At 43.2% G+C, this 25,223-nt stretch overlaps 1 protein-coding gene and 1 long non-coding RNA gene across 2 annotated transcripts in view; one reads left to right on the top strand and one right to left on the bottom strand.

Annotated features, from left to right (window-relative positions):
- The window catches only part of tmprss3a (transmembrane serine protease 3a), a 181,316-nt gene that overhangs the window by 2,531 nt on the left and 153,562 nt on the right, over nt 1-25,223 (bottom strand). Inside the window, exons 10-12 of the mRNA XM_088382835.1 lie at nt 6,524-6,619; nt 6,318-6,460; nt 2,542-2,694 (exon numbers count right to left, since the gene is read on the bottom strand). Of these exons, the coding sequence (XP_088238961.1) occupies nt 2,542-2,694; nt 6,318-6,460; nt 6,524-6,619 (392 nt within the window). The remainder of the gene's footprint in view (nt 1-2,541; nt 2,695-6,317; nt 6,461-6,523; nt 6,620-25,223) is intronic.
- The window catches only part of LOC148394672 (uncharacterized), a 128,601-nt gene that overhangs the window by 8,241 nt on the left and 95,137 nt on the right, over nt 1-25,223 (top strand). The gene's annotated exons all lie outside the window — the stretch shown is intronic.

The raw sequence follows: 25,223 nt of genomic DNA, 5'->3' as shown, positions 1-25,223 counted from the left end.
TAAGAATGCCAGCACCAGGTCATGGGAATATCTAGGTGAAAGGTCAGAATCCCTGCACCAGGTCATAAAAATATCTAGGTGAATATCTGGTCGATTCCAATAGTGTAACAAACAACCTCTTTTGTCTCCCCACAACTTAATACATTAATGTATCAATGGAACACCAATGTTAAATACAGGTTGGACAAAACATTGCAACATTAAAATCATATCTTGTCTAGTACAGATCAATCTTCACACATAATCATACTTAGCCATACTAATGGGTTCTTCTAACTTTAACATTTATATTGATATTGCTCAAGCTGTTACATCTTAAAATTATGGCATAGCAAACTCATATTCCAAAATTGTGCATTGCTACTTGTTTGAATAGATCGTGTCCTCCCAATTGCTAACAATTTATTAGATTTGTTAGTTTCCATCAGGTCACCCCTATGTCAAGCTGTAACACCATCTCCTGGTGAACCTTTGGAACTATTACATGTTTTGGGATAGCCAACGTGCCTGGGCCAAATTCGATACCCAATTTTACACCATCTTGTACCACCATGCCACTTGACAGAGTGCAACTTATACTCAGGAGGTACTTATATGTGAAATTATTAAGATGCCTCATTGACGCCTCTTGGCTCCTCTCAACACAGAGGAGCAGCGGCTCAACTCAGTGACCACATGACCAAGCTTTTCACCCTATCGCTACGAGAGGGAAGTCATTTCGGCTGCTTGAATCCGGGATTTTGTTCTTTCGGCCATGACCCATAGTTTATGATCATAGGTGAGGGTAGGAACATAGACCAATTGGTAAATCGTGACCTTTTTCACCACAACAGACCAGTACACAGTCTGCATCACAGCAGATGTTGCACCGATCCTCCTGTCGATCTCATGCTCCATTCTGCCCTCACTCGTGAAGATATTTGAATTACTCTATGTACTTGGGGCAAGATCTCATCCCTGACCCCGAGAGGGCATTCCACCCTTTTCCGACTGAGGACGATGGTCTCAGATTTGGAGGTGCTTATTTTCATCACAACCGCTTCACAACCAGCTGTGAAATGCTCCAGTGTGAGCTGGAGATCACGGCCACATCATCAGCAACACTCAACGTTTTTAACAGAATTGGTGACAAAGGGCAGCCTTGGCGGAGTTCCTGCCCCTCTGTCTCAGTGTCATTGTCCACATTCTCTGTGAAGTCAACTAGTAGAACGGTTCCCTAGAGGAAGCGCTCTCTAGCACACCCTCCAAGGACTCCAAAAAGGGTGGTTACTCTGCGCTGCTGTTTGGTGCATAGGCAAGTCAGGAATTGTCACCCCACCCGAAGGCGGAAGAAGGCTACTCTCTCGTCCACTAGGGGTGAACCCCAATGTACAGGCGGCAAGCCAGGGGGCAATAAGTAGCCCAAACCTGCTCTGTGCCTCTCACGGTGGGCAACTCCAGAGTGGAAGAGAGGACTGTTACCAGATCCCAAACTGTGTGTGGAGGAAAGTCTGAGATACAAAGTTTATATCCTATGTCTATTCAGAACTTATCTGCGTCACACACCAACTCCGGCTCGTTCCCTGTCAGAGGGTTGGATGGGTTGATGGATGGATGGGCGGATGGATGGACAATGAAGTTAACTTTAGCAATTAGCAATATAACAATTTTGCATTTTCTTTTTAAAGTGTCAAAATCATTATTAATTGAATTCATCCCGATTCAAAAAGTAACTTAAAAGTAATGTGTACATGAGTAACTCAGACAGTAATATTGTAAAGAAACATATTACTTTAAAATGCAATGAGCTCATAAAATGTAATGTGTTGCATTTTGAAAGTAGCCCAACACTGCTTGTGAGCTATATGCTCACATTTTATTTACCTATGTGGTACTATAATTGAGGTGGTGAGTTGTACGCAGTCTATATCCCCGGTTTAATTCCCATATTTATTCTAATTATCGCCCAGGGCGGTAATTAGAGAAGGTTTATGTCCAACAGGGGAGCAATTAATACAGAACACTTTTTGTCCGATCGCCAAGGGGCAATGAAATGGGCGATAATATGTATATTTTCCTCATGTAGTATGCAATAACTGCATCTCACTGCTGTTCTTAACACTAGAACAGCGGCTGTTTAGATATATCTCTAACAGCGGGGTGCGTCAATTGACGCTCCATCGATGCGACACGTTACCGTCGCACATCACATGTTGCGCGCGTCATGTTATCGCGATCGTCTTGTTCGAGCGCACGCCCCGATAACGTAATTGTGTGAGGATATTGTAGTGGAGTGACGAGTGTAATTGTATCATCGTTTATGGAGAAAAACAATGTAAAAGGGACATTCGACGTACTGTCAAATCAGTCATATTTAAACTTGCACAATGACGTCGGCAAACGGTCGCGGAGGAAAACGTAAGTTTTGGGGGGAATTTTTAGCAGCATGGGCGATAATTAGAGGTATCAATGTTTTTTATTTATGTCATCGCTAAAAAACACTGGGCGATCATTAGAATATAGGCGATAATTAGAATAAATACAGTAGTTTCATGCGCTGACCTCCATCTGTTGCCGGATCCAGTGAAGTGACTGTGTGATCCTGGTGTATACGCCTGGCTTGTTTCTTATAGCACAGCCAATGCCCCAGCTCGTTGTCCCCACCAGCTTCCATAGAGATGAGTCTTCACAAGCAAGAGGACCCCCACTATCCCCCTGCAGAAATACTTCCAAATATTGTATTGTACAAACATAATACTGTACAGACATAATAGTGTTATATTTATTAATTGTACTAAGTTCATCTTGTTTTTCCTTGTTTTAATCACTTCACTGGTTTCTTTTATATCAAACAAATTTGTTTGATATAAAAGAAACCAGTGAAGTGTTATATTTAGTTCTTTATCTTGGTGTCCTTGCTATGTTGTAATGATAACTACCAGGAGGCTGCATTTTCAGTTTAACTATTTAATGTACCGTATTGTTCGCACCATAAGGTGCACTGGATTATAAGGTTCTGCCTCATTGAATTTTTTATTTTAGAAATTATTTCATATGTAGGGCGCACCGGATTAAAAGGCGCATAAAATAGAAGATATACTGCAACAAACTGAGGTTGACTAGGGTTGCGGTATGCATCCACTAGCCAATAACCAATGAGCCCTCTGTAAACAATCGCGTTTCTCAAACTATCTCCTATAAAATGATCGGAACTGACTAAAGTTCGATCTAACACATTGGTACTGCTTACTTATGTTTCCCTTCCATATCGATCCGTAAATTTACTCGAAACATTAACGGAGCAGCCTATTTTGAAATTAAATAGCCTCGTGCGTATAGCAGCTATCATTATAGCATTAGCCACCCGCAAACTCCCATGAGCCTCAGCTCGCAAACTCCCATGATCCTCAGCAAAGTGATCGGAACCGACTCAAGACTGATTTAACACATTGGTGTTGCTTATTTATGATTCCGTTGGATATCGATCCGTAAACGTACTTGAAATGATTAACGGAACAGCCTATTTTGAAATGAAATAGCCTCGCGGGTACAACAGCTATTCAGTGACGCCCCCTGACTATGGTTGCCGTAATGCTGGGAAGCAATGCGACCTTGTAATTTACCAGTCTTACGAAAACGTACAGAAACATTTTGGCAGAGCGCTGTGTACAACTAGTATGGATCAACAAATATATCAATTGATCCATATATAAGGCGCTCTGCATTATAAGGCGCACTGTGATTTTTTGAGTAAATTTTAAGTTTTTAAGTGCGCCTAATAGTCCGGAAAATATGGTATGCCAAAAAGATCAAGACACGGCGGTGAATCCTTTTCTGCGAAGGTCTGACCCAGGGGTGGGCAAACTTTTTAACTTGAGGGCCGAATTGGGTTCTAAATTTTGACCTGGGCGCCAAACCAGGAGCAGATGGATGTAGTGTTTGTGTGAAGTAATACCAACGACATGTAAAGGTCATTGCATAAAAGGTTTTGGCCTTTAGTAGGTAGTAAAGCATGGATATTCAAAAAAAGCTTTTTGAAAACAAATGCATTCATTAACGGCGTTAAAAATATATATATTTCACCAAAAAACTACCATCAGTGATTCTCATTAAATACGACACTGTTATTATGAATAACAGTTTCCATCACTTCAGCGCCTGCAGGTCAGATTTATGAAAGATGTTTATCTTATGAGGCGAAATCACATCAAACGGCAAACGTTCTGACCAAATACATCATCTTGAAGAATCAGTGAAAGAATACATCTAAATAAAGTAATAAAGAAATGAAAACAACAAACTCGAGAAAGTCCCCTTCATTTACAGTGGGAACAGTGTCGTTGGTCTTCCTTTTTTTGCTAGTGCATCATAGTCTGGAGTTAAATTTGTTGTGGCAATTTTTAGGATAGTGCTGAGGTGTTGGTCCATTAACCTAGATCAGTGACGGGGCTTTGTTGATGTTCATGTGGCTGAACATCTGCTCACACTCATAGGTCGAGCCAAATTGTCCACTCTTTTTTAAACCCTCGGCATTCAGTGTCCACCTTTCTTTTCCCTGGGCCACTCATTGAATCGGAAGGATTCCAGGGGAAGGTTTGTGGGTGGCTGTAACGTAAAACTGTATCTGAAGATCAGCGCACGAATTATGAGACTGCTGACGTCACAGCCCACACTCGAAATCCGGCACTGATAGAAATAGAGCGCGGAGTGCACCGGGTCCGTACTACTGAGTACGTACACGCACTTGTGAGTGTGCACCGAGCTTTCTGACATGGCTTCCGGGAGTAAATGCGCGGGCAAGCGTTTCCCCATCTACTGGGTGTTACATTATGTTCTGTTCCCAACTGTACATAATGGAAGGTTAAAGCAGTTGTTCTTGCTTACTTGAACGTCTTTATTTATTCCTCTCTCCACATGTTAAAGATTACAGCTCGGTCATCTTTTTCTGACGGACTGTGTCACACTCAAAAGTGGTTCCCATGGAACACAATGCTCACTAATAAACAATCCCATTGGTACACTGGGGAAACGCAGTCATTGCAGGGAAAATGACCAAAAGAAATGTTTAAGAATACAATTTATTCAGGTTTGGCGGGCCGGATTAAACGGCCCCACGGGCCGTAGTTTGCCCATGTCTGGTCTAACCCCTACTTTCAGGATTCCTACTAGTAATCTTGGCCACCTGTCCACAAAAGGGCGACTCTGCCTAGCCTGTGTGATAATGTGTGACATTGCAAGTGTAGGTGTTCACAGCATTTGTCTGTTCCCGTTTGGTCTGATCACTTAAATATTTCTACAGCTTTAATCACCCCAACCTCGGGATGGGCGAGTACCAATACTAAGTATCGGTATCAGTGTCGATACCAGCCTTAATTCACGGTTTTGGTACTCGCTATTAACTGATACCAGTATCGGCTGCCCTATTTTGGCCGTTTTACTATTGGGACCTACATATTAGAAGAATATAAAATTGCTATTAATTTCATGCAATTTGAAGGGAAATGTCTATTTTGGGATATTAAAGTCTTTTTATTAAATTATGAGTCATTGTCTTTGGAGGAAATTTTATGTATCAAAGGTATTTGTGGTGCTTGGTATTGGTAATAGTTGGTATCACAATAACACAAAAGTCTCTTGAATTCTAAATGTTGCTTAAAATTTACATTTGTTCCAGCTTGTATTGTGTGTACGTGTGTGTGTGTGCGTGCGTGTGTGTGTGTGTGTGTGTGTGTGTGTGTGTGTGTGTGTGTGTGTGTGTGTGTGTGTGCATGAGATTGGTATACGTATGCATTTTATTCTTTGCAACAGTGACTGTGGATGGTATGATAAACAATTCTTGGCCATGTTTGCTTGCTATTGTGGGAAAGTAATGAATCTGATTGACATTGACAGCAAGAATTGAATCTTAACTTAATTGAAACACACGGTTTGAGATTGCATTCCTTGGGCAGTTCTTTCTTCAGCTTCACATTTTTGCTTCGCTCTGTTAGGAGGCTAACTTCTCTCTGTCGCCCTTACTTTTTTACATCTAGACTTTGCAAGTATTTTCTATCAAACGTTTTAATGTGGTGAGTCTGGGTGTTTGTATAGAATTTTGAGGGAAAAAATAAGTCCCTTTTAAAATAAAACTGTTACATGACAAAATGAAAAAAGTGAAGCAGTGAATATTTTCCGAATGGACTGTATGGTTCTTTTAAGTTTTACTACTGGAATGTCCCATCCTGGCTTACAAAATGTTTGGCTGGGGTTTTGTGTACACCAGCTGTAATCACTTAAAGATGAGAAACAATACAGTGGTGTTATATAATGTATGACAAGAATATAAGATTAATTATCACCTGACAGGAGTCCGTTCCTCCCCCCAAGTATCCTGCACAGATCATCCATGGTGAGATGAAGCCCTGGTAAACCTGTGGCTGGTTACAGGTCTTTGTGGACAGGAGGGGCACCATAGCAGATTGCAAAACCACACTGGTCTCTCCTTTAAAGGGTAAAATTATTTGTACATTAGGTTTTAACATGCAGTCAGATTTGTAAGGCACACCTTTGTCCTCCGTTGCTCCCCATCCAGAGATCCAGCACATGGTACCCTCGTCATATTCTTCCCCATAATTAGGCAGGCAGATAGGCTCAACAAGTCCTGAAGAAAACGGAATTGCATGATCTTTAGCTTTATGATATCAGATATTCCAAATACAGTGGATATGAAAATTCTACACCTAGCCTCTCAACAGCAGCTGGGGAGCATCACATCTGACACCCAGACCACCAATACTGGAGCCCCTCAGGGGTGCGTCCTCTCCCCACTGCTCTTCTCCCTCTACACCAATGATTTCTCCGCAGGTGACTCTCCTGTGAAGCTCCTGAAGTATGCAGACGACACCACTCTCATCGGACTGATCCAGAACGGTGATGAGACTGCGTACAGACAGGAGGTGGGGCGGCTGGTCCACTGGTGCAGCCAAAACCACCTGGACCTGAACCCGCTCAAGACCGTGGAGATGACAGTGGACTTCAGGCGAGGCCCTTCACCACTTTCACCCCTCACTATCCGCAGTAATACTATTCTCTCATCAGACACCTTCAAGTTCCTGGGAACCACAATCTCTCGGGACCTGAAATGGACCGGCCACATAGACTCTGTACGGAAGAAGGCCCAGCAGAAGCTGTACTTCCTGAGACAGCTCAAGAAGTTCAACCTGCCGCGGGAGCTGCTGAAGACCTTCTACACTGCCATCATCCAGTCTATCCTCTGCACCCCCATCACTGTCTGGTTTGGATCGGCCTCCAAACAAGAAAAGCACAGACTGCAACGGACAATAAGGACTGCAGAAAAGATAATTGGAATCAACCTCCCATTTATCCAAGACTTGTACCTGTCCAGGACCAGGAAACGTGCAAGTAACATCTCTACAGACCCTTCTCACCTAGGCTGCAGTCTGTTTGAACTACTCCCCTCCGGACGGCGTTATAGAGCTCTGTACACTAAAACCAGCAGACACAGAGACAGCTTCTTCCCCCAGGCTGTTGCTCTGATGAACTCACACCACTCTTAGAGTGATTACAGTGCAATAACATCCTGCTCTCCACACCTTTTTTGTCTACACTGTTTGTACTATGTGTCCTCTCTGCATCGATTGTAGCCTGGTCATCCTAGAAGAGGGACCCTCCCATCTGTGGTCTCTTCTCAAGGTTTCTCATTTCCCCTTGCTGGAATTTTGAATTTTCCTTGCCCTCTTGGGAGTTTAAGATCAGGGGATGTTTGAGAATATCTTCCATTTTTCACATGTCCTGAGTGTTGTTGTTAGTAGAGATGCACCGATCCGATATCTGGATCGGATATCGGCCCCGATATCAACAAAATAGATGGATCGGGTATCGGAAAATGCAGCCGATCTGTGAGCCGATCCTTTCCTTAATCTATTGGGAAGTGGGCTACGTCATACGTCAGCAGCACGTGTGCCGCATGCCACGAGAGTTTTCTAAACAAACGCAAACATGGAGCGAACGAAAGAGTCAGCTGTGTGGAGGTACTTTAAACTGAACACGCCAACTAGTTCGACGGCAGTTTGTAATGTCTGCAAAGCTAATGTTGCCAGGGGTGGTGGTAGTACTGCCAGTTATAGTACTACCAATTTAATTAAGCATCTCCAGAAACACCATGCAACGGAGCACCAAGAGTTCCAGCAGTTGAGCGGGAGGTGGACCTACACGGCAGTTAACATTAGCAGATGCACTGCAAAGACGGGAGAAATTCCCAGGCAATAGCGCAAACGCTATGAGAATTACTGAGAAAGTGCTGGAATTCATGGTTTTGGATGGACAACCGATGAGTGTTGTTGAAAACGAGGGCTTCCGACGTTTACTTGAGCACCTGGAGCCACGGTACAATTTGCCATCGCGCAAGTATTTTTCTGAGACCGCACTGTCAGAAATGTATGAGAAAATGTGCGAACACATGTTTACATTGCTTGATTATTGTATTTGACCAAGTCACTTGTTTATTGTCTTGTCCTGATGCTATATTTTATTTTTCCACATGTAGAGGTATGTAGCTTGTTAAATCAACCATAATATCGGATCGGTATCGGGTATCGACCGATACGCAAAGCCACGGCATCGGTATCGGTATCGAAACTGAAAAAGCCAGATCGGTGCATCTCTAGTTGGTAGTCACCTAAATGTTGAACAGAGGCTGTGATCTCCCGAAGTCAAATTCCTTGTTTGGCACGCTAAAACATGGCGAATAAAAAAACTCTTGAATCTTAAATCTCAATTTAGTCAAACAAATATCTCAAAGGGAAGTAAAAATGGGAAAAATGTAAATAATCTGTCCAAGTGTACACAGAGTCATATCTTGGATGTTTTATTGTTGGTTGGTAAGCTGTTCTCTTTGATATGAGCAGTCATGTGGCCAAAGCAACCAATAGAAGTCAAATGTATGTAAATTTGTAATGTTTTCATTACTCATTATTTCAATGTCTATTTAGAGGAATGCGTGCATTGCCTGTTTGTCAGTATGTTGGAGACCTGTACAGTCAGTAAATTGTTGATGTGTTTGTATTACGGTGAACGCAAAAAAAGTGTTGAGCCAACAAATCATTTTTATTTTCTTTATGTGGCCAAATACATTTTAGACATAATATCCATAATAAAATATCAACAATTCTTCAAGTAAATGTCCCACTGCAGTAATTAGACATTATTAAGAAAAGAAAGAAAGAAAAACATGCACAAGTAGCAATAATAAAAGAAGCAAACTTTGGCAGATGCTACCTCAGGAAACGGTAAGCTTAATGGGATCTTCAAAGATGTTTTAGTCAAAGTCAAAGTCAGCTTTATTGTCAATTTCTCCACATGCCAAAGACACACAAAGAAACCAAAATTCCGTTCCCCCCTATCCCACGGTGACAAGACATGGCCCACAACAGACAAACAAGTAAACAAGTATAACAACAGCGTGCTGAATAAATAATGAATAAATAACACAACAAATAAATAAATAAGAGGAGCAAAAAAAGGAGCAAGTGCGCGTACAGCAGACATTCCAGAAAATAGCGCAACAGTGCCGCACGCTACGCAGAAGGGGGTAGCGAGTTCAGGGCCCTAACAGCCTGGAGAAAGAAGCTGTTGGCGAGTCTGGTGGTGCGGGAGCGCAGGCTCCTGTACCTCTTCCCAGAGGATGTCGCTGGTGCCACTTCCAGTGGGCGTAGAGTCCGGTCCTTGAGCCGCATAGCTGCTTACAGATGGAGCAGGGGAACCCGGATACCAGGGGGTTACCAGCTGCCTGCTGGTGTCGTTGAATGCGCTTCTTGGATCATCTGTCTTGATTGGTTTGGTGTATTTTTGAAACTGCAGTGGCACAAGTGATCTGCCAGGTTGATCTGTCGAGTGCCAGAGTTTCAAGCTGCGTAGTCTAGATGTTGGATTGCTTTAAGAGGTCCCTGGTGTAGTCCTTAAAGCGCCGGTTTTGCCCCGCAACAAAGCGCTTTGCACCTCTCATTTGGCTGTAGAGGACTTGGCGGGGCAGACGGTCGTTAGGTATACGGATGGTGTGTCCAATCCACCGAAGATGCTTCTTAGCCATGGCCGCTTCCATGCAGATAGAGTTGGTGTTTTTGAGGATGTCTGTATAGGGGACTAGATCCTCCCAGGAAATCCCAAGAATCCTCCGCAGGCAGCGTATGTGGAAGGCCTCCAGCTTGTTGATGTGTTGACGGTATGGGGTCCATGTCTCCGCTCAATAGAGGAGGGTGGAGAGACATACTTGCATTGTACATGGCGATCTTCGTGCTTACTGTTAGGTGATTAAAGGATGATGAGGCTTTATTGATGCGGGTGTACAGTTTAGTATCAAGGGAGCAGCATGAGGACAAAGTGGAGCCAAGGTAAGTGAAGCGATCCACTGTGTTGAGTGGAATGCCATTTATATGGAAACTGGGAGGTGAGGAAGTAGAGGTAGCGAGTTGGGACATGACTTAGCTTTTTGAATGTTGACCTGGAGCCCAAAGGATTGGTACAGGCAGGAAATGGTGTTCAGGGTGTCCTGCATAGAGTCAGGGGTGTGAGCTAATACAGCGCAGTCATCAGCATACTGAAGCTCATAAATCTGGTAGGTCTTGGTCTTTGAGTAGGCCTGGAGCCGTCGGATGTTGAAGAGGCTTCCATCTAGACGGTACTCCACCTGGACACTATCTTCATGACCCGTGCCATGATGGAAGAGGCACGTAATGGCGGAGAGGAGGATGTTAAAGAGCACTGGAGCCAAGACACAGCCCTGCTTCACCCCAACATTCACCTTGAAGGGCTCTGACTGGAGCCCACCTATGAGCACTCTGGTTTCCATCCCAACATACAGCTGCTGGAGGATACTTAGAAACTTACGTGATACACCTAGTTTGGAGAGGCGTTCCCAGAGCAACTCACGGTTGATGGTGTCAAATGCTTTGCTGAGGTCGATGAAGGCTATGTAGAGGTCTTTGTGATGTTCTCTGCTCTTCTCCATTAACTGTCTTAAGACAAAGATCATGTCTGTGGGGGATCTAATTTTCTGGAAGCCACACTGAGTTTCCGGGAGCACAGCTTCCGGGATGTGCTCGACCAGCCTGCTGAGCATGATCGTCAGGAGCTTTCCTATGACGGAGAGGAGAGAGATTCCTCGGCTGTTACCACAGGCTGCTCTGTCCCCTTTCTTCTTGTAGATGACAATATTGGCATCCTTCCAATACCTTCTGCCCTCTGGGAAGAGGTACAGGAGCCTGCGCTCCCGCACCACCAGACTCGCCAACAGCTTCTTTCTCCAGGCTGTTAGGGCCCTGAACTCGCTACCACCTTCTGCGTAGCGTGCCGCACTGTTGCGCTATTTTCTGGAATGTCTGCTGTACGCACACTTGCTCCTTTTTTTTTTTTTTGCTCCTCTTATTTATTTATTTATTTATTTGTTGTTATTTATTCATTATTTATTCAGCACGCTTTTGTTATACTTGTTTACTTGTTTGTCTGTTGTGAGCCATGTCTTGTCACCGTGGGATAGGGGGGAACGAAATTTCGGTTTCTTTGTGTGTCTTTGGCATGTGAAGAAATTGACAATAAAGTTGACTTTGACTTTGACTGTGGGAGGGGCCCATGTTCTCAGATGTTTTGGATCTGGAGGTGCAGGCGGCGTGTGAGAAGATACCCTTCGTGTTTGAGAACCTCTGCAGGGATGCCATCAGGTCCAGTGCTTTTGTTGTTCTTTAAGCCTGCAATGGCTTCCCGGGTTTCAGAATAAAACGGTGGTGTGTCGAGGTCCATGATTGGTGGCAGGTCCGGGATATTCTCCATAATGTGTGGGTCGGCAGAGGTGGTGTGATTGAGAAGACTCTCAAACTGGTTTGCCCAACGAGCAAGGATAGCATGGCGGTCCTTAAGGAGCGAGGAGCCGTCAGCTGACCGGACCGGAGCAATCGCCCGCTTCCTGGGGCCCTACAATGCTTTGATGACATCGTAGAAGCCTTGAGAGTTGTTGCAGTCTGCCAGGTTTTGGATCTCGTGTGCTTTCTGCACCCACCAGGTGTCCTCCATTATTCGCAGGGCTCGCTGGGCTGCTGTTTTTGCTGCAATAAAGGTGTACTTAAGGTTGAGAGATGTGGGGCAGGACAGGAGAGCTTTGTGGGCCTTGTGTTTTGTTTTTAGAAGTGACTGTATCTCAATTGAGTTGCAGTCAAACCAGTCCTGGTGGTGTTTCTTTGATTGGCCAAGCACCTCTGAGGCTGCACTATAAATGGCCTCGCGCAGAGCTGGCCAGTCAGCTGATTCCTCTGGGATCTTTGCAAGGTTTTCAGCAAGGAGCTGCCGAAGGTTAGCTTTGGTGGTGGGGCTGTTCAGTGCTGCACAGTTGAGCCTTTTGTTTGGAGCTGTCCTAGGACCATGGTACTGAATGCTCATGCGGAGTTTGGATCTGACCATTAGGTGGTCAGTCCAGCATTCTGCTCCACGCGTGACACGGGTGATGAGGACATCCTGCATGTCCTTTTCACGGACAATCACATAGTCCAGGAGATGCCAGTGTTTCGAGCGGGGGTGTTGCCAGGTGTTCTTAAAGCTGTTCGTCATCTGGATGATGGTGTTAGTGATGACCAGATGATGTTCTGCACAGAGGAAGAGAAGCTGAAGTCCGTTGTTGTTCATTTTCCCCACTCCGTGCTGGCCAATCACTTCACTCCATACTAGGTGATCCGTGCCCACCCTAGCATTGAAGTTTCCCATTACTATGAGCTTGTCCGTAGCCGGTGTTTTCTGTAGGATTGTGTCAAGAGCTCTGTAGAAATCCTCCTTTGTGTTATCCTCAGCATCCAGAGTTGGTACGTAAACACTGATGAATGTGGCAAAGCGTTTCTTTGCCAGGTGCAATGCACCATGTCATCAGCCTTTCATTGATGCCAATAGGGGATTCCAGGATGCGCTGCAGCAGTTTGGACTTCACAGCAAAACCAACTCCATGATTACGGCGAGTGCCTTCGGGGACCCCTTTCCAGAAGAAGGTATACCCTGCACCAACTTCTGTCAGAGAGTCCTCTCCATGTAGTCTAGTCTCACTGAGAGCTGCAATGTTGATGTTGTATCTTGCGAGCTCCATGGCCATAAGTGCTCTCCTCCGGTGGGGCCTATCAGAAGTTACAGCCAGGTGGAGCAGTGTGCGGACGTTCCACGCAGCAATGCATAGATTTTTTCTTAAACTTTTTAGTAATTTCGACCACGGTGGGGGGATGCTCCGACGATTGCGGTTTACCGTCCAGAGTGTGAAGAGCAGACAATTTTTAGACCACCTTTTCTAGGTCCTTCCCCATCTCAGGGGTGCGCAGTGTGGAGTTGCACAGTCAAAATGGAAGCTGCCGAGGAGATGCGCTGCTCCATCCCACAATCTCAACGACCATCATTCTATTGCCGCCTGTGTGCATGATTTTACTAGGCACTCCCAGCCACATCCTTAGCCTGTGCCCACCGTCATTACACATCGCCACAGGGCTTTTTTTTGGGGGGGCGTTGGAGGAGTGGGGGGGGGGGGGCAAGATGCTTGCGCAAAGGTGGGGATTAAGGTGAGGATGTGGGTGCGCAGTCCACATTCCCACCGTCTTCACTCCTACCAGGTGAAATCTCCAGTGGCACGAGAGAACCCATGACGACCTTCGTCTAGCAGGAGTTGCAGAGGGCTGCTGGTGGTCCGGTCTATTAGACTCCGCCTATGCCTGTCCCCAGGCGCAGGTTTGGGATCACTCTTAGTCTGGTCTCTACCCTTTGACCTGTTTGGCTTGGGTGACCCTGCCAGGAGTGCGAGACTCCAGCCGACATAGCTCTCGAGGTCATGGAGACGCGCAAAGTGCCTCACCACGATAAGGTGCTGATACCGTCGAGGCACGCACGCACGTACGCACGCACACACGCGCGCACACACACACACACACACACACACACACACAGTATTGGGATGACTATTTGTCTGCATTTTTAACCTCCAAGCCGCCATTAGCATGACAAAATAGGCATAAAAAAACTTCTATCTTATTTTTCAACAATGTTATATACAGTGATCCCTCGTTTATCTTAGAACCAAGACCACCCGCAATAGATGAAAATCCACGAAATAGTCACCCTTTCATTTTTAACATACCGTAATTTCCGGACAATAAGCCGGTAGTTTTGAACCCTGCAGTTTGTCGTTCAGTGCACCCTATCTATGGCTTTTTCATGATTTTTGTGATGATTAATACACTTACATGCTCTTAAAAAGGCTGTGGACCGCTGTCGTGCGGCACCGCTTTGCTGGGCGGAGGGATATGTGACACGGTCACTGGGGAGAGGAGTGATGTGTTGATCGCGTGTCCATCCGCCAGGCAAATAGTGCCGTACACAAAGAAGAGACAGAATGAGATCAAGACGGACATTACTGAAGAAAGGGAGGTTTTATACACAAACCCTCATTATGGGTGTCAAGTTATGTCAATGTTTCACCCAGTTCTTGCTTAAACTTGAGAAAAGCCTGGTCTGAAGAATGCAAAGGGACAACTCCAATCTTCATTTAGTTTTCCTTTAATTGGGTTTACATTCCTTTTAGGTCCCAATTAAGGTTGTAATATTGATTGTACATCAGGTTGAAAACACTTAAACAAGTACAGAAAATAAAGAATGTAAAAATAAACATTTTGTCTCATCATAATTGTAATTCAAAATAAACATTTGTCTGGTCTTATATTTCAAAATAAACATTTGTCTAAATTGACATACTTAAACTTTGAAACAAGTACTCAAACTTCACATTTCAACTTAAGTTGACCATTCAAATCGATAAAGTTACTCAACAATCAATACAAATGTCCATTTCATACCAGTTGCGTCTTGACCGTGAGCTGAGTGATGTTTTGTTGTCTGTTCCAGTGCTACCAAACAATTCTCCTTTGTTCACTGCTCTCCATGCCATGCAGGCTACAGGACAGGAAGTATATAGGTAGTTCCAGGGCTCAAGAGTTGGACTGTTTTGTCTGACGGTTTGATCTTTCGCTGCCCCCTGCAGGTTGGGAGTTTTGGAGCTGATTGCAAGTTGCCTGTTCGAGTGCCTGTTTGAGTGAATGTGGCATTCGCCTCTGAGTTGACACGACAATGGGGGACAAAAGACATGCATATGATGCCACTTAAGTTAAAGGCAGTCGATTTGGCTCTTAACTAAGAAATTAGAGCCGCTCATGCACTGCAGAGATTTCTTCTGGTCACTAGGGGGCACTGATCAACATCTGATGACACCTTGTTGCGTCACCCTTTTCTTTATTTCCTGGTCACGTCCACTCTGGAGCCATACGTGTCACTCACTATTTTAATGTGACTTAGCACTTTGTGCATGAATAAAATTAGCATGAACTGACCCTCATCATGGAAAATGCTAGAAGAAATTCACAAAAGCGACAACTAAAGAGAGACTGAGAAAGTGTGTGGCGAAGTATATCTGACGCTATTCCAATCCGAGACTGACGAGGAAGACTTCGATGGTTTCAGTGCACAGGAGGTAGATGAAGACGGCTCTTTTACTGGCTCTTTTTTTTACTTTTACCTGTTAGTGCTGTGCTACCGTGTTGCTGCTGTATTACTGCCGCGTCACAGTGACCTTTACCGGTATGTTTTTTTTTAATCCAGCCCTATTAGTGCTCTGTTACTTCCGTGTTGCTGCTGTGTTACTGCCACGTCACAGGCATTGTTTGGAAAGAAAAGTGAAGGTATGCTATTAAAACTTTGAAAACGCTTTCTGTGTACCGTCATTCTTTGTAAATAACTCGCGGGCACATGCAGCTTTTAGTACGGTGCGGCTTATGTATGAAAAAAACAAGGTTCTCTCCTAATTTTTGCTCGTGCGACATATCAAGTGCGGTTTATAGTCCAGAAATTACGGTACATACATTTTTTCTGTGTATCAATAAATGTATATTGAACCATATAAGTGCATATGTTATCATCATAACATTAAATAATAGTTTCAAACATGTAAATACTAAATTAATAGTATAAATGACATACAGAAAATAATGTATAACTATAAATATGATACGCTTGTGTGTGTGTGTGTGTGTGTGTGTGTGCGTGTGTGTGTGTGTGCGTGCGTGTGTGCGTGCGTGTGTGCGTGTGTGTGTAACATGTAGATGTAGCTAAAGTACACATACTGTAAGTATGATTTTAGAACTCTTTTATTATTATAACAACTTTTTTATAACAAGGTACACATGTACATACTGTAAATATGTTTTTAGAACTATTTTACTATTATAATTTTTTATAACAAGGTAGAACAATTTTATTATTTTAACAACTTTTTTATAACAAGGTACATGTGTACATACTGTAAATATGTTTTTAGAACTCTTACTATTATAACTCTTACTATTATAATTTTTTATAACAAGGAACTATTTTATGATTATAACAACTTTTTTATAACAAGGTACACATGTACATACTGTAAATGTAGTTCTAGAACTCTTTCATTATTAAATTTTATTATAACAAAGTATGATACTGTAAATAGGTTTTTAGAACTCTTATTAAAACAACTTTTTTATAACAAGGTACAAATGTACGTACTGTAATTGTGTGAGCACTCCCTGCCTTCTGCTGGCGTGCGGGCAACTTTCATACCATAATTCCTCAATTTAGAATTTCTATTTTAGATGTTTGAATTTTTTATTCTTTTTTGTGGACAAAACTGTACTGAATCCACGATAAATGAACCGCAATGTAGCGAGGGATTACTGTATTGTCGACGTTAGGCCATCACTGCAGTTTTAAGACAACCTTTACATACTATGGAGACATCACTCTGGTCAATATCGACAAACCACCAAACGAAGCGTGGGCAGCTGGAATAATTACAGTAAATTCTGAAACTCAGGCATTATCAAATTAAATGCCAGCAATATTTGGGGGTATGCTTAAACAGGTCCGAAAAGCTTTGCCTATTGGACCAAAGAGGGTAAAAAAAACTTGATGAAATTCAAAGTATCATACTGACCCACGAATGCAGTCAACACGTCAATTACGATAGCGTCGGAGATTTAGTTGAAGGCTCCACCGACACCGCACAAGGTCATTCACGAGCGATTGAAACGCCTCAGATAGCCGCCATCATACGACAAAAAAGGGATTTTATCAACATCATTCATGATCATTCGTGGTGGTGGCTTCCCGAATTGTGGACAAAATTCAACACTCCGAGTCAGGTCTTAGTTTTGTTTTCAATCAAATTAGAAATTTCCTCATTCTGTTCATAACCTTTATGGACAGACTTTTTAGGCGTAGCCGAGGCATTGAGAAAGTAGTGTTACTAGCCAGCAAAAGTAAGATCAGAGGAATAAGTCATAAATCATCCTCATATTAATGAACAGAAAGGTCACAGAGGTCACAGTGTCATCATGCAGTTGTTGAATCATGGAATTACTATGATTTAATGTCATCATGGAAGTCACATAGGTCAGTGGTCCCCAACCTTTTTTGCGCCATGGACCGGTTTCGTGTCAGAAATATTTTCGCGGACCGGCATTTATATAAATAAATAATACATTTATTTAAATAAAAAACACATTTATAATAAATATATAAATACGATGAAATAAAATGATACGACTGACATAAAAACAAGTACAAACGACATAAAAATAAAACTCACCATTACGTTGAATTACTGGGAGCACTGAGCTTGTTTCTCAGAAACGAGCCGGTCCCATCTAGGCGTAATCGGAGACAATGACACCCGAAGTGGTTAAGGTTTGTCTTTTAATGCAGGATGCTTGGTCTCCATGTGCCAAAGCTGTTTTGAAGGCTTCATTGCCTAGTTAGCTAGCCTGATGCCAGAGTCACCTGTGGCGATAAATCCATATTTTAAGTAGGACTCCAGAAATGTTCTTCTATATGCAGCTTTCCTTTTCTTAGAAGTGGTAGCCTCTTTTTCTTCAGTCTCCTCATTAGGCTTTGATCCCTTTCCGAAGAAGCTTTCCAAACTTCTCTATTTCTTGCTCATTTTTGCTTGCATCGCAGGCTCGACTGGGGTGACATGTCGTGACGGAGACGAGCGTCTTGTGTCAAGAGACACAGCAACGGATGTAATTGGGAGAGAATTGCCAATTTTTAAAATATTTTTCCAAATAAATTCTTACTCATTTTTGCTAGCTTTACGGGCTCGACTGGGAAAACATGTCACATGACCGGGACGAGCGTCTTGACCAGGATGAATTGATCATCGGTAAAAAAAAATATATATATACGTATCTATTTTTTTTTTTTCTTGTGTGGCTTGGCGGCCCGGTACCGGTCCGCGGACCAGGGGTTGGGGACCCCTGGTCTAAGGGACAGAGGCACCTTTTTCTCACCACGATAGCAAAGAGAATACACACCTGACCTGGTATTTGTTGCCAAATCCAATACATACAACCCTCTCCCAGCAAACTGTGAAGTACTACCGCACTTTCCCCACAGCCAACACAGGCCTGTCAAGATCACAAAAATCCATATCGCTCACACCCTCCAGAAACCTTGCTGGAATTTTAGAACCGCAAAATGGGATGATTTCACAGCATACATTAAAAATACCCGCCAAACAGGAAAATATGTTAAGGTTCAACAGGCTAATCTCGGAGTCTGCGAGAAAGTTCATACCACGAGGCTTCCACCCCCGATATACAGTATCTCGCAAAAGTGAGTACACCACTCTCATTTCTGCAATGTTTTAATTATATCTTGTCATGGGACAACACTAAAGAAATTACACTTTGATACAATGTTGAGTAGTCACTGTCGAGCTTAGATAGCAAAGTAATTTATTGTTACTTCAAAGTAACTCAAAATACAACAATTAATGTGTAAAATGCTGGCAACAAAAGTGAGTAAGCCCCAACTGAAAATCTCAAAATTAAGCCAAAATTGGGACCATTTAGGCATTTGTTTCTCCCTGTGTAATGCGACTACAGTCAAACGACCACAATCCGTTCCAGAAGGCGGTTCGAGAAGTGAATCGGTCGAATTCTGAATCTATTTTTCCCATTGCAAATAATGGAAAAAAATTTAATCCGTTCCAAGACAAACAAACAAAAAAATGTCTTTTTTAAGCATTTTTTTCATTTGTGCGTTTTTGTCCGATTGTGCAACTGCAGTGCACACAACCGTAGCGCGCTGCCGACCGCGCAACAGCACCGCGGCTGGTCGCATTATTGTGACAGAGCTGTCGCTGAAATTTAGAAATTATTTTTAAAGTCCTAATGTACTTTCCAAAATTTAAGTGGACCTCAGTGCACAGGGAGCTTAATTTTGTCCGATTGCGCAACTGCAGCGCGCCGGGCGCTCACTGTTGCATTTCTTTAAGAGCGTCTTTGTGTTTTAGGATGGCTTTACTGCTCCCACTTGCTTTCTTTGGAGGCATGATTAGAGGTTAATACAATCCTCAAAGTAACAAATATACAATAACGAACGGATTCAGTCGGCATCCAGGCCGCACGTTCGGGTTTTCTCAGGTCCTTTCAGCTCATCTCGCTAGGTTCGACCTTCGAATTCTTTTCGACAACCGAAGCAAAAAAATCTCGAGTTTTTCGTTCGAATTCCAGTTTGTTCGAGAACCGAGACGTTCGAAAACCGAGGTTTGACTGTAGTTTGTGTAATGAGGTGTTAGGTGTGATTGGGGATTAGGTGTATTAAATTAGGTATTTTCACTCTCATACTGATCACAGGAAGTTCAACATGGCACCTCATGGCAAAGAACTCTCTGAGGATCTAAAAAAATAATTATTCCTCTACATAAAGATGGCCTAGGCTATAAGAAGATCGCCAACACCCTGAAACTGAGCTGTAGCACAGTGGCTAAGATCATACAGTGGTTTAAGAGGACAAGTTCCATTCAAAACAGGCCTCGCCATGGTCGACCAAAGGAGTTGAGTGCGCGCTGTCGAGTTACATGGTGGATAGGATGTCAAAAGATGGTGCGTGAGTGTGTATTGGATTTGGCCCAGACGAATTGGCTAAGATGAAATTCCAAATTTCAAAGCTTGACATGGAAGACCTGAAGAAGGGGGCTTGAGTAGGGGTTACTTAAAAGTTAGTTCTTCAAAATTAACTATTGTTAAAATTGGTAAAGGGGAATTTGTTGGTTGAACCAGTAAACTTCCATTCCCGTTCCACATTTCACCAGCTCAGTGGCCTAGTCGTAGAGTGTCCGCCCTGAGACTGGAAGGTTGTGGGTTCAAACCCTGGCCGGGTCATACCAAAGACTATAAAAAAATGGGACCCATTGCCTCCCTGCTTGGCACTCAGCATTAAGGGTTGGAATTGGGGGGTTAGATCACCAAATAATTCCCGAGCGCGGCACCGCTACTGCTCCCCTCTCCCCCAGGGGATGGATCAAAATCACATGGGGATGGGTTGAATGCAGAGGACAAATTTCACCACACCCAGATGTGTGTGTGATGATGATCATTGGGACTTTAAGATGGTGCCAAAGTCAGATTGACCTAACATAGTAAATTAATAGTTTAAAAAGTCATCAATTAGATGAAGACTTGTTCTGAAGCACAGCAACACACAATTTTGGATTATGTTATATTATTTTGTTTTGCTACAATATACTCTGAAACTCCTTGACTGCAATTTGCTAACTAGGGAAGCCCATGCTCATCGTTAGGTAATGAGAATGAGACATGTTAATCACAGTTAGAGTAAGCTGCAATATATTTTATTTTGTTTTGTTTTGCAATATTGTATAACTATACTAGCTAACTACTAATTAGTAGCAACTTGAGCAGCATCATAGCACTGATGTTTCATTTACACATGAATGTATTAAGCGTCGAGTAAGGATAAGGGGCTGACAGTGATACCGTGGGTGGAAGACTGCAATCCCACGCTTGAGCTTGACCTAGATCGCCAGCTTGTCAAAATACGTTTTGAAGATGCTTGAGTGTTTTAACCTGCTAACTAAGAGAATCCACGATCATAGTTATGATTATGTGTTAGATTGATTATTGTGAAAGTATGTGTGTTAGTATTGTCACGATGTTTGATCAGTATCAAACATCTATGTAGTATTGATGTTCCATTTACACATGAATGTATGAATGTGAGCGAAGACAAGGAGGCGGAAAGGGTTAATGGTGATACTAAGTGGTGGAAGACTGAGATTCCACATATGAGCGTGACCTCGGTCACGTGCATCCAGTTGAAGCCTAAACAAAATGCTGTTTGACGGAACACAAGTCAGAGAAAAAACATTTGCAAATGTCACGTTGATGGACAGTTGACAAGATTTGGGAGTGGGAAACAGGATGAAGCATCCCTGAGAAAATAGTTACTTCCGTGAAAACATGGTCACCTCATCTGGTTGAATCCGGTTGAGACCGGCTGAGATGCAGGTGCAGTCTATTTGGAAGCATTTGGGTCATCTGAGGCCAATGTATGACGTCATGGAAAAAAACTGGTACGTGACCAAGCAGGCATAGTACGACGAACTGGACTGGTATAAAAGGTTCGTTTGGACAAAGAGCATCGCTCTCTCTCGCCCGGAGGGATCGAGAGAACTTCGAGACTGAATAATTTTTGCTCTATTGAGAATGGTGAGTGGAAATTGTTGTTAGTTGTTCAAACAATTGAAACTTGTAATTCTCTTTCTTGCTTATTCATTAAATTTCTACTTTATAATCATTTAATTTCGATTAATGATTATTTTGATCTTTTATGCTTTAAATCTCTTTTGTTTCTCTATCATAATCATACCTTAAACCATTCAGTTATTTTTTAAATGAAGACAGCTTTAATCCTTGACATCAGGGAGTGTCAGAATCTGGTTCGAAACCGTTAACTTAAGCTCAGCTAGTGTGAGTGTACGCTAGTGAAAACGAGTTCCTGCGGTCTTAACAAAGACTGCTAAACTATTCTGAGCGGAGAACAAAAGCAACAATGTCAATAGGAAAGGAGAACCGCTGAAACGACCGCAATCAAGGAGATCCTGGGTCTCGACAAAGTAGTTGCTCAACTCTCGGGTTTCTTTGATTTCAGCGGGACTGGCGTCCGGAAATGACGGAATTAATCTAACAATAGATTAGTTGCCTGAACAGCGGTTAGACTCGGAACGAATCTTCTTTCCGTACCGGCTTAAATCAATTCTCGTCTCCCCTACAGACTGCATTACTGCAGAGGGGCTAAAGTACAGAATTTTACCCTTCAAACGGAGAGCCGGTCACTTACATCAGATAAGTGCACGATTGACAGCGCGCTCAGCGTCATATTCAGAGGTTGGCATTGGAAAATAGGCGTATGAGTGCAGTCAGCATTGCTGTCGAGGTTTAAGGGGTGGGGGGTCAGTCTGTCAGTGCTCAGACCATACGCCGCACACTGCATTCAATTGGTCTGCATGGCTGTTGTCCCAGGAAAAAGCATCTTCTAAAAAGATAGACAAGGAAGCTTGCAAAAGGTTTGCTGAAGACAAGCAGACTAAGGATGTGGTTTACTGGAACCATGTCCTGTGGTCTGATGAGACCAAGATAAAAATATTTGGTCCAGATAATGTCCAGCGTGTGTGGCGGCAACCAGGTGAAGAGTACAAAGACAAGTGTGTCTTGCCTACAGGCAAGGATGGTAGAGGGAGCGCCTGGGGCTGTATGAGTGCTGCTGGCACTGGGGAGCTACAGTTCATTGAGGGAACAATGAATGCCAAGATGTACTGTGGAATGCTGAAGCAGAGCATGATCCTCCCTCTGTAAACTGGGCTGCGGAGCAGTATTCCAACACAATAACGACCCCAAACACACCTCCAAGAAGTGGACCTGTGAAGCTCTGGTGAACGCCAAGCCTAAAAGGGTTACGGCGAAGCTGGAAAATAATGGTGGCCACACAAAATATTGACATTTGGGTCCAATTTTGACATTTTCAGTTGGAGTGTACTCACTTTTGTTGCCAGCATTTTACACATTCATTGTTGTATTTTGAGTTACTTTGAAGTAACAATACATTTACTTTGCTATCCAAGCTCTTCAGTGACTTAACATTGTCTCAAAGTGTCATTTCTTCAGTGTTGTTCCATGACAAGATATAATTAAAACATTGCAGAAATGAGAGGGCAGTTCTCACTTTTGTGAGATACTGTATTTCCGCGTGGACTGAGGAACCCCAAAGATTGTTGGAAGAATATGAGTGAATCCCCAGTGATGAAATCGGCACACAACTGCTAAATTCGCTACAAGAAGGCAGGCGGGAGCGCTGGGTAGAAACAGTCGAGGGACTGTTTTAGGGTTGATAGATTAGTTTGATCCTATGATTATGTTGGAATGTAACCTGTAATAATTAACCAAACTTGTCCTGTCTTAACAAAGTAGTAGAACAAAGTGCTAAAATCCTTTGAACTGACTGACCAGCTGCAGAGGAAGCAATCAAAGTTGTTCTGTTTACACAATGTCGTAAAACACCTCCTGCTCTTATTTGACCAGAGGCCAGGGGTTCACCGAACCAAGCCACTCTCACCCCCACCCTGCTTTCTCTCAATAAATACTCTCTTGCAAGAATCCAAAGTCAGACTTCGTTCGAACATCGCTGTATGCACAGTGACGAACAATTTCTCCACTTGCAAGTGTTCAAAAGGCATACTGTCTCCCGTGTGGTTCTTGCAAATCAGTTAGCGTGAGCACCACTCTAACAGACTGGACTTTGTAAGGTCCAGCAGAAGGGCCTTAAAGACCATTAAATCACTGGACAGAAACAGCACACGCACCCAACATACAACCGCACCAATCAGATATTTCAAAGGACATAAAAAATAGAGGACAACATACGCAATTTCCACCCATAAAGAGTACCAGAGAATTTTCAACTCTCTGAGTGGCAATGAGGTCCCTCAACCGTCAAGCTCTGTAACCAAAGACGAAATCAAACAAGCGCTACATTTACTAGTGGCAGTGGGAAAGGCGGCAGGAGTCGATGCGATATACCCTAAGATGTTAAAGCACCTGGGCAATCACGCCACAGAGTGGGTGGCTAAATCATTCATGCATGCCATCAACACAGGAAGATACTACAATATGTGGCGGAGAGAAAAGGTGTTGGCAATCCTGAAACCAGGTAAATCAGCGGGAAACCCAGATAATTACAGAGCAATATCCTTTTTATGTTGTCTCTGCAAGCTCCCGGAGTGAGTGATGATAACACGCATATCGCCCCCACATTGAGACATAAATCCTGCCACAACAACCTGGTTTCAGACCTAAAAGAAACACTACCGACCAAGTACTCACATTGGCCTCAATAATAGAAAGCGGGTACGAAAATAAGCAAAAGAAGGAAACAGTATTCGTCGATCTTTCAGCAGCGCACGACACGGTGTGACGTGACGGCCTCCTACTAAAATTGGCTAAAGCCCTCAAAATTCCTCCACCTCCTGGCCACCATGACTGGCACACAAACGGTTCGATTCCCGGCAGGGGCACAATATGAGCAATGAGCGATTACCTTACCAACAGTCAGTGTGGGTCCTTAGGCAAGACCTTTAACGATACCGCCTACCTCAGAGATAATGAGAGTACAAGAAACGGAAGACATGCCAGACGTCGCCCGGAGAAACAAGGTCTGTGTCAGGTGCTGGGGAACCAGAGCACCCTGATGAAAAATGGGCTACTGGAACAAGACACAAATGGGCGAGATGCGAGAATAAGGATCTGTTGGAATGCTACTACTCCAGCAACCCGAGCGAGAGGGGTTACATGCAGAGAATGCGGGAACAATAGCAGTCAGCACTATCGGCCAAGCAATTAGTAGCTCAATGTTCCAATATCCATAAACGGCACCTGCTATCACAGCTCGAGATTGATGAGATACAACACAAATGCCATAGCGAAGGTCAACCAGAGCACCAGGTCAGAGACGAGTTAAATCCATGTACAAGTCCAGAGGTTGGGTACGAAACCCCAATAAGCACAATCAAGCTGAACAAGGCAGCAACTGACCTGAAGAACAAGATCATGGCGAGAATGAATGCTTGGGAACCTAGATACACACTGCAGAGGCTAAGTGAAGTACCCTCAGAAAGTCTCCGAGAAGATGTGAATGCAGCACTGACAACAATATATATATATATATATGTATATATATATATATATATATATATATATATATATATATATATATATATATATATATATATATATATATATATATATATATATATATATATATATATATATATATATATATATTATATTGGT

Source organism: Syngnathus floridae, chromosome 8 (genome assembly GCF_059516105.1).
Source record: "Syngnathus floridae isolate MCC-2025c chromosome 8, RoL_Sflo_1.0, whole genome shotgun sequence".
Classification (NCBI taxonomy): Eukaryota; Metazoa; Chordata; class Actinopteri; order Syngnathiformes; family Syngnathidae; genus Syngnathus; species Syngnathus floridae.
Note: the sequence above shows the minus strand (reverse complement) of the source record. Positions and strands in the feature narration are given on the sequence as shown.